This window comes from Astatotilapia calliptera, chromosome 20 (genome assembly GCF_900246225.1).
Source record: "Astatotilapia calliptera chromosome 20, fAstCal1.2, whole genome shotgun sequence".
In the NCBI taxonomy this organism is placed as follows: domain Eukaryota; kingdom Metazoa; phylum Chordata; class Actinopteri; order Cichliformes; family Cichlidae; genus Astatotilapia; species Astatotilapia calliptera.
The window spans coordinates 16,638,756-16,652,642 of NC_039321.1; the positions used below are offsets into that span (position 1 = coordinate 16,638,756).

Here is a 13,887-nt window from a genome sequence, read left to right on the forward strand (position 1 = left end):
TAGTTCTGTTTATAAAACTGTGATTTCACACAATAATCTACAGCACAATAAATCACTTTATAGTGTTGTAGGTTTAACTTGAAATTACATAGATTTTAAACTTTACAAACTCTAAACGTGTTTTACTTTGAAAGCTGAAACCTGAATCCTCTTATTTACAAAAGTCTTCAGTCCCCTCTCTAAATATATATACATTCTTGAGCTACTTGCTCATGAGCGTTCTCTTGGTTTCAGTCTTTTCTGATTTTCACTGTGAGCAGCTGTCTGTGCACTTGTAGCCTGATGCTGAAATGATAACTGTTAATTCATTTCTACCTAAAAATACACAACAACTTTCTGCAGCACGGTGAGGTTTGTAAGAGCAGCAAGAACTGCGCAACAAGCTTGTTCATTTGATTTGGGAGTTCAAGGTCATCCTCTTCAAGTGATTTTACACAAGCGATCCTTGGGGACCTGAGACACCACACAAAACTCACTGACATTCGCAGACCTAAAATGACGACTGTTAAATAATCACTGGCAGTATGAAGTGGGCAGGTCCTAAAGTTTAAAGTTTCACAACTTCTAAGGATACCACTGATTAACACAGGGGTGGGCAAAGTCCACGAGGGCCGGTGTCCCTGCAGGTTTTAGATGTGTCCTCAAACCAACACAGCTGATTTAAATGGCTAAATTAGCTCCTCACCATGTCCTGAAGTTCTCCAGAGGCCTGGTAACGAACTAATCATGTGATTCAGGTGTGTTGACCCAAGGTGAGATCTAAAACCTGCAGGGACACCGGCCCTCGGCCCTCGTGGACTGAGATTGCCCACCCCTGGATTAACATATAGCAGAGTGTTAAGTGCATTACAGAGTTACCTAGGCAACCAGAGCCCAGAATGTTCCCTATAGTTCGATGACATTATAAATCGCTTCGTGTGTGAATGCCCTTTATATACTTTTACTTGTAGAAATAGAGCCAAGAAAGGTGTTTTTTCTCTGTAACTATAAAGCACTGTCTAAGAAAATCATTTTGAAGGTCAGATGCATTCAGTGGCTGTTTCCTAACTTCTGTTTCAGCTGTAATTTTCTTTTATTTTCTTTTTCCCTGCTCATGAGCTGTTTTGCAAAATAAACATTGTCATTACTCAGGCTCGTTTTCCCCGTCAGGGAGAAATACAATCACCCTGACATGGTTTTGTTGGTTTTACTGACATTGTGTTCGAGGCCATGTGCACAAACGCACACCTAGAATGAATTGTAGGTTAAATGATGAGACATGTAGACATGAAATATGTAAATCACATGTGCGACTGTAAAAATGGGCTCACATACTCTGTTCTGTATTAACGAAGCTACTTATTTAACTTGCTGTTTTCTTTCTTTTAGGAGATGCAAATCAGGGCCATTTAGAATAATAATAATGATCATAAGTTTTCTAAGCAAGATTAAATGTTCAACATAAAACAAATCAGAGAAAAGCTTATAAAGTGACACATTTGCTCGTTTTAATGGGAAAAAGAAGAAACTTTAAAGAATCGGTTTATACACACACGTTCATGTAAATATGAGTGTGACTCATTGGTAAGGCAGCTGTATTTTTAAATATATATAAATATATATATTCATGTTTGGGGGAAAAACAAAATATAACCCTCTAAACTCCCCTACCCAGCCTGTGACTGCCACTCCGATGGCTCATTGAGCCACCAGTGTGACCCAGTTACAGGCCAGTGTCAGTGCAGACAAGGAGCCACAGGGCGGCAGTGCTCTGACTGTCAGCCGGGCCAGTGGGGCTTCCCCAGCTGCACCCCCTGTCAGTGTAACGGTCATGCAGACCTCTGCGATCCCCGCACGGGAGAATGCCGAGGCTGCAGGGACTTCACAGCAGGACATCTCTGTGAGCGGTAAGGAAAATTCAGTGCCACACTTCACACTTCAGCTCCTTTGTCCGAGTGATCAAATTGAAAGCAAATCTTTTATCTCATTTTGTTCCAGTTGCATGGACACATTCTTTGGAAACCCAGCACTTGGATCAGGGCAGCACTGCCGGCCCTGCCCCTGCCCAAATAACCCCAACTCCGATAACTTCAATGCGTTATCTTGTCAGGTTGACCACACCTCTGATCAGATCATGTGTAACTGCAAACAGGGCTACATGGGTGAGCGCTGGTTCATACTGGTTCATTCATCCATGTTTGACTGACAGCACTGTGCTGTCAAGTAAATGAAAACGACTTGTATCTTTATTCCAACTTTTCTCTCGTAGGTCTTCGGTGTGACCAGTGTGCCCCTGGTTACTATGGTAACCCTGAGCAACCTGGCGGACAGTGCTTTCCATGTGAGTGCAACGGCAACATAGACACCCAGGATCCTGAGTCATGTGATCCCAGGACTGGCGAGTGCATCAAGTGCCTGTACCACACTGACGGCCCGTCTTGCGCCCAGTGTCAAATCGGTTACTATGGCAACGCTTTGGCCCACGATTGCAGACGTGAGTGATGACAAAGTCACTGGATTACATAATCTTTAAAAAAAAAAAAACGTGGGTGTGTGATTTATGTTTTTTTTCTCTGCACACCTGTTGCTGTTCTTAGGCTGTACCTGTGTGACTGCTGGTACCCTACAGTCTGCTTGCAGCGATGGACACTGTGACTGTGATCGGCAGACTGGAGCCTGTCTCTGCAGGGAGCATGTGGTAGGCCATAACTGTGACCAGTGTGCACCTAACTACTGGAACTTCGGTCAGGATCAGGGCTGTGAGCCGTGTAATTGCAACTCGCAGCACGCTCTGGGAACTCACTGCAACATGGTGAGGATGATTGCAAGCTTCTGTCTAAAGAGGGCCTCAGATGTGCTTTTTGATATGCTTGTTGTGTACCTGTATTGGACCAGTTTGTGTGCTCTTCAGTTCACAGGCCAGTGTCACTGTCATTCAGGCTTTGGAGGTAAACAATGCACCGAGTGTGAGCTGTTCCACTGGGGAGATCCACGGGAGCAGTGCCACGGTAAATCACACTGTGACTTTTATGAACGCCATGTAACGTCTTACATCACAGGTGGTTTTTTCTGAGCATGATGAGTGTGAACAATAATCATTCATAATCATTCAATGAAGAATATAATACATTTGTGTTCCACACATTGCTTTCAGATTAAATGGGATCAAAACAAATTGCTGCTAAATTACTAAATTGACAGTCAGATTTAAAATCACCCTCTTCAAAAAATAGGCGGCCAGTTTCACAAAGTCACCCGTGATGGGCTATAATTTATTTGCACAAAGATCGCGTGAAACCACTTCAACATTTCAGACTAGGTTGCCACAACAGTTAGAGTAAATACCAAACATTACGACAGATTACAAGTTTGAAATGCAGCATGAAATATAAACTCTATAGCTTACCCAGGAGACACAGTACATAGGGACATGTTACACCAGTAACATCAGTGATCCACTCTTTACCAAGAAATATATTAATCAAACAGTTAAATTAGTCCTTCAAACATTTCGGCTTCTGTAACCAGAGCTGAGTATTTTGGTGTGTTTGGTTGTTTGTTCTTAAATGTGTTTTTTAAAAATCTTGTTTTACACTAAATTCATACTTACTTATTATCCTCAAGAGCCGATGCTTTGTGCAACGTCTGGATTTTAGGGATCTGTTTCACCTGTGCTGGTTAGATCTACAGCTTGGTCAGCATCTGCGGTTATGTCTGAAAGTTTCTGGACAGTTGTGTTTGTTTCCAGCTGTGACTCAGTACACCTCAATGCAGGTTTGAAAACAAAAGAAAAGATGCCATTACATTGCAGACTGTCATTTCATTTCAAGACAATAATCAATAATATTGTGCTAACCTTTGAAAGGATACACCTTAAACCACCTGGAAAGCATTTCTTCCTCACATCACCCCGCAGTCATTCGCGACTTTTGTCTTCCTTGGATATTTGGGTCTTTTCATGTTGATGTGCTCACCGGTGTATTCTTCTTTTCTCAAGTAGTGTTCAAACTCTCGCTGTTTGATGGATTTACGTTGCATTTTTGCACCCGAACAATCATGTGGCAAGAAAGAAACAACTCCCACTTATCCATGAAACAACTTTTGAGATTTTCCGCATCTGAAAATAGGGGACTGTGTATTAAAAAAAAAAAAAAACCTCAATGGTTAAAATATTATTGTTCAACACGATGAATTTAACCTGACAGTTGCTTCTTTATCGAAGTATTTTGTAGAGAGTGCTTTATAATAAGATGTCATCTTAGGACTGGTTTTATTTTATTTCTTTTCTTTTCTCCAGTGCTCTTCTTTATGATTATTCCCAGTTTTGCTTTAATATAACCTAAATGCAGTATTTAGTGATATGAGGTGTGGTTACAAGTATTTTATTTAGAGGTTCTGTTTATTTCTCTCTCTCCTCTACTTAGAATGCAACTGTAACCCAGAGGGCACAGAGATTGCCCAGTGTGACAGATTAACGGGTGCGTGTGAATGCCGGGAAGGAGCCGCGGGACTGCAGTGCAACCAGTGCGCTCGTGGTTTCACCGGCATCTTCCCAAAATGCATCCAGTGTCACCCGTGCTTCCAGCTCTGGGATGACGCCCTGTGCCAGATTAGAAGGGACCTGGATCACATCCAGTCCAGAGTGCAGGAGATCCTGAAGGGTGGCATCACACCGGGAGCTGGGGACGCACGCATCAAAGAACTGGAAGGGAAGCTGAAGCAGGTGAAGGATCTGATCATTACGCAGGACAGGGACAGGGTCTACCAGCTCATTGGCCAGAGCATCGATGACCTCAGGTGAGGAAATAGCAGCATGTCGTTTGGTGTTTCTCATCAGCTACTTTATTATATTTTAAGAACATCCTGTATGTGTTTCAGGGCTGAGATTGCCCTCACTGATGGGCGTCTGATGGCCATGGGCCAAGAGCTGAATACGACAGCAGAAACAGACAGGGCACTCCGACACACGCTGGATAACATGGAAAAAGAGCTGCGGGACCTTAACACCACTGTGACTGACAAACAGAAGCTGCTTGAACTGTTCGGCTCAGGGTTTGCAGGTAATTTGTTGCCATCAGAGGCACAAATGAAAACCTTGAACATGTCACATGAAGCCTCGCTGCTGTAAATACAGGAAGCAGACTAAATCCATATCCAGTAGCAGAGTAGGTTTTATACGTTGCTTTTAAAAAGCTGCTGGTGTCTCTCACAGATCAGTTTGAGAAAGTGAAGCAGTACTATCAGGAATCGCTGCAGGCTGAGATGAAATGCAACGCTTCAGTGTTTGGTCCTATGAGTCCTGTGGAAGAGTCAAATAAGACCAGAGCGCGCACAGAAGACCTGCTGGATGAAATTGAAAACAGCATTAACCGTAATGTGGCTGCTCACAACAAGTCACTCAGCGACCTACAAAAACAAGCTCACGACCTCCATAAACAGGTCAATCAGCTGAGCGACCAGGTAAGCAGTGTGCTATAATAAAAAAATGTATGTTGGGTTAGGGTTATGTATGTACCCTAACCATGACCTCAACTAGATTAGACAACATTCATTGAAAGAGAATGGCAAGTGGAATAAGCGTAGATCTAAGCCTCAGAATTTGGAGTAGGGAAGGCCTCAGCGAGGAGTACTTTCAGGAGACTGTATAAGGTGACAATTCTGAACTCCAGATACGTTTTCTCTAATTAAAAGAATCCATGCCAGAAAAAGAAACTTGTTCTGTCATTCTGAGGTAGAAAAACTGACAAAGTGAAAATGAGATTAAAGCTTAGGCATTAGGCATCTAATATTGTAAATTCATAAAAAGTGGAGTTTTCTTAATAATATCAACATGTTCTACCTGTTAAAAAAAGAGAAGTTTACTCAAAAAAAAAGGAAAAAACCTCACTGATGTGTTTTTAAACATGCAACATGCCAAGATTGTTTATGAACATTGTGAAACATCTGCAAAAAACAGTGTTGGAATTTTATGCTGGCAGTGACATCTAGTGGAAAAGCCAAATCAGCTCATGATTAAAGGATTAAGTAGAAATTGAAAATGGTTTTCCATCACTGATTGGTGAGTATGTTTTAATTGTGACAGTCCCTGATGTGCAAACGTAGCAGCAGTTGGGGTTTTTTTTTCAGAGCCTTAAAAACATTATTTAAAATACATGGCATTTTGTCATGTATCGTATTTTTACAAATTAGATCGCACACACACATTATGATGTCACTGCATTTCTTTGCTGATGGTAGTCTGCAAATTAAGGTATTTATTTGCAGGCTTTTAAGAAAATTAAGATATTTCCAGTGAGTCTGAGAATGCTGACACACGTCTGTTGTCTCCACTGACAACTATAGAGTGAAGCTGTCTACTTGCACTGTATTTTTGTTTGTTTATTAAGAGTATCTTGCAGTAGGGAAATTAAAATATTTGGTTTTTATATTTTTATATTGATAACAAAACTGCATTTAAGTCTTGCTGTCCAGCGTTGAAGTCTTATCCCACTAACTCAGTCAGTGCATGGTGCCATCTTTAAGGTGTGTGGCGGTCACAGCAATAACAGCGTCAATGGCAGTTGCCCAGACAGTCAGTGTGGTGGTGCCGGCTGCCATGACAATCAGGGAAACCATGTATGTGGAGGAGTGGGATGCAGCGGGACTGTGGGCACATCTGTAGCTGCGCTGAATGACACCAGGAACGTTACAGACAGTCTGAACACTGCCAGTAAGGAGCTGCAGAAAGTCTCCAAAAAGGTGCTCGCAGTATCCGTAGTTTAGCCTCATATGAGTGAAATATTTCTTTGATCTGACTCTTGATTTCTTGTGTCCAGCTCCAGGACATAGCTGCTATGACACAAAAACTGAAGAACCAGACGATAAACACGCTGGAAAAAGCCAACAAGTTGAGCAAGGAGCTTAAAGAAAGCAATAAGAACCTGACAGAGTTCATTGAGAAAATTAAAAACTTTCTCACTGGTATGTGGATGATATTGCTTCAATGTCTAAATGTAACTTGATGCTTCCTGCATTTGCACTCCTTTTGTCCCTGTCCTCTCTTGTACTGCCCAGAGGAGGGAGCCGACCCAGAGAGCATAGAGAAAGTGGCTCAGGAGGTCTTGTCGATCACACTGCCACTGAACAGGACCGTTCTGGACAAAATGATCGCGCAGATAAAGGAAAGTCTTTCCAACATCAGCAATATTGAGGGGATTGTAAATCAAACCACACTGCACACCACTAAAGTCAAGGAGCTTCTTGATGCAGCTAAAGAGGCCAAGTGAGTTATCATTTTTGTTTTGTTTTGAAATTAAGGACCACATTTCCCATAAGCCAGCTTGCTGAAAGTTAAACTGTGACTGCATATAAAAGATGAATGTTGCCTTCAGCAGAAGGCAGTTAAGATTCCCGCTGGACCACGAGAAACAGACTGTTGTAGGGGGCTGCACCAATAAGCTGAAGGCTGCTCAGTATTTCAAATTGATTAATTTGATCTCTTTATATGCTTATTGGTGCCCCCCTCTACAACAGCCCTCTAAAACTCTCCTGCTCCTGCCACCCCTGCTCCAAGGCTATGTTTGTTACACCTGCATTCTGTGGCTACACTATTATCATCCATACCCTACAACATGAATTTTGGTTTCGGATATTGTCTTTCTTGTTGTTATTAAAGTTCAAATAGGATATCCACACATCTATCCTTTTTCCTTGGGTTCAGCTGGCACCAGGCAAACCATGGCATTAATAGGCTGTGTATAATTAAGCCTTATTAAATGCACTGAACATGCATTTATTAAGCAGAGCTGTAGGAAAAAGGTTTTCTCTCTGACTAATTTTTGATGCTATTGTGCAGGAGGCGAGCAGAGGAAGTGAAAGACATGACCAATATTACCAAGGAGGCGTTAAAAGCATCTGGAAAGGCCATAGAGAAAGCACAGGCTGCCCTGAAAGAAGCCCACAACAACCTGAACAGCACAAGAAACGCTACTGCTGAGGTACAGAATCTTGGAACATGTAAATTTACAGGTTTCACATATTTTCTGTAATCTACCTCCCCAATGAGCACTTTTGTTCATTTCACTTCAGTTTTATTTATATAGCCCAAAATCACAAAAACAGTTGCATTAAGGTGCTTTTATATGGTAAGGTAAAAATACAATAATAGAGGGAAAACCTCATCAGACGACTTATGATGAAGCATGTGGTGACAGTGGGAAGGAAAAACTCCCTTTTAACGGTAAAGCTCCAGTAGAACAAATGACTGGTTGGGGTGAGCGGTGGGATACAGGAAAAAAGGCACAATGTGGTTCCCATAACTCTTTCCTTCTTCATGTCTCATTTTTTCCAGGTGGAGGGAAAGCTGGTGAGCCTAGACGCCAAGCAGATGGATGTCATGATGCGTTTAATGAACCTCTCCAAGGAGGTGGAAGCTCTGAAGAACAAGACGGAGCAGAACAGACAGATGGCAATTGAGGCTAAAGCACTGGCCGACAATGCCACTGACCTAACATCTTCACTGGAGCAGGTGAGGCTGTTGGTGGAGTTTGGACCAAACTTAGTGAATAAATAAATAAATAAATAAATAAATAAATAAATATATATATATATATATATATATATATATATATATATATATATATATATATATATATATATATATATATATTCTTGAATAAAACGATTGCATCATCTGCCAGAGCCTCAACAACACAGAGAAACAGTATCGTGAGCTGCAGATGAAGATCGAGTCTCTTGGTGGGGTGTCTGGAGGTCTGAAGGACATCAACCAGAGGGTCAAAGATCTCAAAGAGGATGCAGAGAAATGGCTCAAGAATGCCACCAGTGGGATAAGAGAACTGGACGGTAAGTTCATATGGCTGCTCTCAGTGTTGACTTTGTTCTTCAGGTGAGCTACATACAGCACATTGTGACCGTAGTGCGCGACTTGACCAGAAATTGCCTGTAAAGAAGTCTCCCGTGTTAAACTACCACCGTTTAAATAATGTGCCATTGTTCATAGTGTACAAAAGACTCTGACTAGATGGCACAGTCATGTAATACAGCTCCTGCCTTATGCTAAAACCAGGATAACTTGCAGCTGTCACTGCAGCAAGATTCATAACATAACACATGATGTCACAGATGAGGATGAGATGAGTAGAGTTACACTGTTAATATTCATAAAATATTCCAAGATAAAGATCAGTTCCTTTCACAGGATCCGTGGATGTGCTGTAACAGGCACTAAATGACTAAAAGTAAGTGATAGAAATGAAACAATATCATTATATGTGGGCAGGATAGAAATGCAGAGAAACGTTAAAAACATCAAAGCAGAGAATTCACAGTTCAAATCAGTGAAAATCAAGTGAGCGTTTCTGCCTTGGAACTAGTTTTAAGTCCTATATTAATTTAGGATAGAGCTATTACTGATATGTTTATTGTGTACTGTATGGTTTAACAATCGCATCTGCAGATTTGGCATAGATTTTTGGCTCTAAACAAACAACTAAGAACTTCGTAGTAGGACGTGGCTGTAGATCAACCTTTCAGCCTTTTGTGCATGCTTGTTACTTTAACTTTTCTCTTGCTCCCTGTGATTGCAGAACTTGAGGAAAAGTTCAAAAACAATGAGAGGCGGATGGAGAAGCAGCGCTTGGAGTTGGACAAGCTGAAAGACAACGCAACTAGTGTGCGGGACGAGATCCGGCATCGAGTGCAGAACTACAACACCTGTGTGCGATGATGCCTCCTGCGTGTCATCAGCTGCTGTAGTAGAGGAGAGTTAGAACTGCTGTTGTGACTGGAAAACAGAAAATTTGTCACCAATGAAAATAAAACGCTGCTCTGGAGGTTCCTCCATTCTTTCACTGGTATTTCAAGTTTTACACATTACCTGCAAGTGTTATGTCACAGAAATGCCTTCAACTGTCCATGTACTGTTTGAGTCCTCAATATCACTCCTGCCCTTGGTGGTGTTCATGTATTTAAGCTATTACAATAGGCGGATAACCTGTGAAGAGCATTTATTTCACTCTATAGCCAATAATAACGGATAATAATGGAATTGATTTACTGTATGTGGAAAGACTATATCAGAGTATGTTATCAGTTACCTATACCAAAAGTGCTTTCAAGATGTTGAGTGTTTGTGTTGTTTGACCACATTAGTATGGGGTGTACACACTGACATTCCTATTAAAAATTTTGAAAGTACTTTTTGTGCTTTTTCTTTAATTATAACGTACAAATATTCATTTAAACATACACTGTGAGGTGATATGATGAAGACAAAGTCAATCTGACACTTTATATAAATGCATCATATTTGTGTGAGACTGTATGCAATATTTACATTGCTTAAGAAGGTATGTTGCTTCAGTGTTTTGCTACACAGGGGAACCTTATACACAGTTAAGTGTATAAGTTCAATCCCATATTTGTCTCTCTTTGCCCACAGCCTTCATCTCTTCTCAATTTACCACCTCTGCAAAAACACAGCTTCTACACTCACTCAAAGTTACACCTAATAGATCTCACCCATCATTAATGCCGTTAGTTAATAATGATAGTCACTTTGCCAGCCTATTGAATCCCTGGCTCAAGTTACAGAAAGTCATTTACCGCTCCAATTTTTAAACATTTTCAATTTACAGTAAAAAAAATAAAATTCAAAGTGTGACACAAGTGGCTGGTAATGGGCCGACACTAGCAAGCTGCCCCCTGAATCTGCATCTTGCCAGGCCTGTGGAGCATTTTAGCAGCTTTTAGCTGAAGGTTTTGTTTTACAACTTGACTGTTTTTGTTCTGTCTCGTTGTTCATACGCATGTTGTTTTCAGCTGAGGATTCGGCATTTTTCCAGCTCTAAAAACCAAACTGTACGCTGCTGTTTCCCTATTAAGCATCCCAGTTTGCTCTTGACTAGCTGGTGAACATTTTGTGGCAAAAGAGCCAGAGATTTTTTCTTGGGAGTTGGAGGAGAGCAAAAATGTAGCTCAAAGAGAATGTTGACAACTGTTGTATTTGTCAAGTTGCCAGAAACTGCAACTCAAAGTCAATGGTGAAGCTGATCTAATTGAACTACACACCCTCTGATATATCCATACACACAGCACCATTTTATTGGCTAATTGTAACTATGTTGCTGGGTGGTATCTTCCAAGTCATTAGATGGGTGTGCTAAATGATATGAAAACCTCTGTGTGAGAGTGCAGCATGCAAAAGACGAACAAACAAAAACCAAAAACAATGCTAACACATGGTGAACTTTCACCAAATACTGGCTCTTATTTCATTTAAGTGTCAGGGATCTGTTCTCAGTATGAAAGGCCTATTCTCTCCTGGTCTCTAACAAAGAGGGGCTGTCCTGCAGCAGCACAGGGAATGTGCAATATGACAGAGGTTTATAGCAGGCTTTGTTCTGGACGACGATCTGCCAGCAGTGAAACACTGGCGCACATCAGAAACAGTTAGAACTACGTACTACTCCCATGTGAAATGATCCACATGTGCAATGCAGTGGATTACATGAAGTCAACAGCTTTAGTTCATATAAGATTGATTCATTGCACCAAACTTAATTTCTATGATATTTCTTATCCCCGGACATAACTATTAGTCACGCCGTGCGGTCCACCTGCGTGGCTGGGCTGGTGCTTTCAAGCATAGAATCTGTGATAACGATCACGGCTCCTCATTGGATTAAACCAAAGGGAATCCAATCCGTCCTGCAGGGAGCGCGCATTCCTGCTCACGGGGACAGAAAGGGGGCTCGTCGGAAAACATGCAGCGGGTTACTGGAGGGAAACTTGACACAGGAATTACTTTGAATTCATTTTGCTTTAGCAGGGGTTTTTTCACACTCCATTATTGCCTACATAGGACCATGTTGATAAAGTGAAGTACATAATCAAGTAGCTTTTGTGCCGTCCTGGTATGTTAACAAACTGTTTTTAAAAAAAAAAAAGCAGGTAAAGCAGCCAAATAAACTAAAAAAATAAATATAACATAAAAATAAAACAGACATGACAGTGAACTCAAAAAGAGAGTATTGTGCTATGAATCCAGTACCAACACCTGGACTCACCTGTAGAACCTCCTACTCTGAGGACAGTAACACTTCTGGCAGGGGTAACTTCTTTGGCACAACACCATAGCTTTCCTTGTATGTTTATTTACTTAAGCACTGCGGCCTAGTCATATTTCACATAGGAATCATTTTAAAGGTTACTGTATACATTACGTATAATCTGCTGGAAGTTAACCTATTGTAATATAGTGGGGGGGGGGGGGGGGGGGGGGGAGCAGATTGGTGGAAGATACTGTAAACGGATTTGCATGGACTCATGACTAAACACCTGAATAGACGGCTCTGGGTGATGACGTGTTAATAATAATAATAATAATAATAATAATAATAATAATAATAATAATATGTTTTGTGAAGACGTTTCACCTCTCCTCTTTCACTGGTAAAACGTCTTCACAAAACATAAAGAAGTCCAGTTGTTATCTTTCTAAACTAATCGAAAACTCATTTAAAGAAAGGCAACTGGGTGTGCTTCATCTGCCCACTGAAGGAATCGAACACGCGACCCAAGGATTCGGCCCATTTGTGCGCATTAAGAAACTCCGCTCCAGTAAGTCCGGCCCAGGGTTTCCCGGGCAGAGAAGCAGGAGCAGAAGAACTGCTCAGCTCCGCTTCTGTCCGAGAACTCCGCAACAAGTGGACGAAGAGGGGCAGCAGAGAAGGAAACGTTGGAAACGCGACACAAACGGTGAGAAGGTTTAAGATAATGCTTATGATCAGTTCATTTCTGAAATAAGAGACAATCAGTTATACTTAGCTCGCTGGATAGTTGAAAGCAGTTTATACTTTTTTTCTCCTTTAGTGAACCGGTTTACAGAGAACAGAGTGGCAAACGGTGATTTAAATAGTAGAAACAGAGAGTGGATGAAAAAAAGTCTGTGAAGGAGTCCTGGTTGTCCTCTGCACTTCAATTGTTGGTCGTCAATTGAAAAAAAAAAATAAAATCAAAGCTTCAATTTTTCCCACATTTTTAACTTTTCCCAACGCTCATTTTGCATCCAGTAACACAAAACCCGCCTTTAGTTGTTACTGTGTATGTCTAATGATGAGTGTGTTGCGTGTGGCAGGTTGCTGCGGCCCAGCGGGTGGATGCGCGCTCAGAGATGCGAGCCTCGGTTGCGGTGCTCCTCTGCGGTAAGTAACCTGCGCACCCTTTGAAGTCACTCCGTGTTTTCTGCTCCATAACAAACCCTCAGAAGCGATTCACTGAACGGATATGGCGGCTATCGAGCGACTTCAGGTCACTGGTCCTGCTTTGATTAGTCTGTGGAAGATGTGTAGCTTTGTTAATCCTGTAAATGCTGAGTTCAAAGACACGCAAGACCTGAAGGGAATACAACATAACAATAGCAGTGAAGTGAGATGGTCGGGGTCATACTCCCTTGATGCCTGCACTTGGTTCATAGAGTCCCTGTCAGTGAGAATGCGCTGTGATCAGCACAGTTTTCACTTGTCATGATGGAAAACAGGGAAGAAGACTGCTTTGCAAACTCATTTACAGCAAGCAAAAAAAGTCAAGAGTCAAGAACATTTCTTTCAAAGTGGCTTACACTCTAAAAAGATTTCTCTAAGCCTCGATGGTTGGAGTCAGGAACTATACCAAGGCACTATCAGAAACAGTAGTCTGGATGTGAGGCTCAAGGGATTGCCTTTTACATTTCCCTGTGCAGAGATAAGATAGCTGGTGTTTCTTTTTTAAGGGCCCCTGGTGCCTTCAGGGCCTCAGGGGTCGTCTGTCTGCGTCTCTGTCTTTCTCTGGGTGGTGTTACCATGTTTTACGGTCCTCCTAAAATGGCCCAGTTGAATCCGCAAATAGAGACACCCACTGCACACATCT

The 13,887-nt window shown here is 41.6% G+C and overlaps 2 protein-coding genes across 4 annotated transcripts in view; both read left to right on the forward strand.

The window, feature by feature from the left end:
- The window catches only part of lamb2l (laminin, beta 2-like), a 59,980-nt gene extending 50,168 nt beyond the window's left edge, over window positions 1–9,812 (forward strand). For both annotated transcript variants that reach the window (XM_026154316.1, XM_026154315.1), the window contains exons 21-35: window positions 1,655–1,886; window positions 1,978–2,141; window positions 2,249–2,473; window positions 2,577–2,791; window positions 2,891–2,987; window positions 4,404–4,776; window positions 4,858–5,039; window positions 5,192–5,439; window positions 6,502–6,717; window positions 6,795–6,939; window positions 7,033–7,240; window positions 7,814–7,955; window positions 8,309–8,485; window positions 8,658–8,823; window positions 9,567–9,812. In XM_026154316.1, coding sequence (XP_026010101.1) covers window positions 1,655–1,886; window positions 1,978–2,141; window positions 2,249–2,473; window positions 2,577–2,791; window positions 2,891–2,987; window positions 4,404–4,776; window positions 4,858–5,039; window positions 5,192–5,439; window positions 6,502–6,717; window positions 6,795–6,939; window positions 7,033–7,240; window positions 7,814–7,955; window positions 8,309–8,485; window positions 8,658–8,823; window positions 9,567–9,706 — 2,930 coding nt within the window. In that variant the 3' untranslated portion in view covers window positions 9,707–9,812. The remainder of the gene's footprint in view (window positions 1–1,654; window positions 1,887–1,977; window positions 2,142–2,248; window positions 2,474–2,576; window positions 2,792–2,890; window positions 2,988–4,403; window positions 4,777–4,857; window positions 5,040–5,191; window positions 5,440–6,501; window positions 6,718–6,794; window positions 6,940–7,032; window positions 7,241–7,813; window positions 7,956–8,308; window positions 8,486–8,657; window positions 8,824–9,566) is intronic.
- A 2,816-nt stretch (window positions 9,813–12,628) lies between these two features.
- Window positions 12,629–13,887, forward strand: part of lamb2 (laminin, beta 2 (laminin S)) — a 44,161-nt gene continuing 42,902 nt past the window's right edge. For both annotated transcript variants that reach the window (XM_026154317.1, XM_026154318.1), the window contains exons 1-2: window positions 12,629–12,738; window positions 13,118–13,184. In XM_026154317.1, coding sequence (XP_026010102.1) covers window positions 13,154–13,184 — 31 coding nt within the window. In that variant the 5' untranslated portion in view covers window positions 12,629–12,738; window positions 13,118–13,153. The remainder of the gene's footprint in view (window positions 12,739–13,117; window positions 13,185–13,887) is intronic.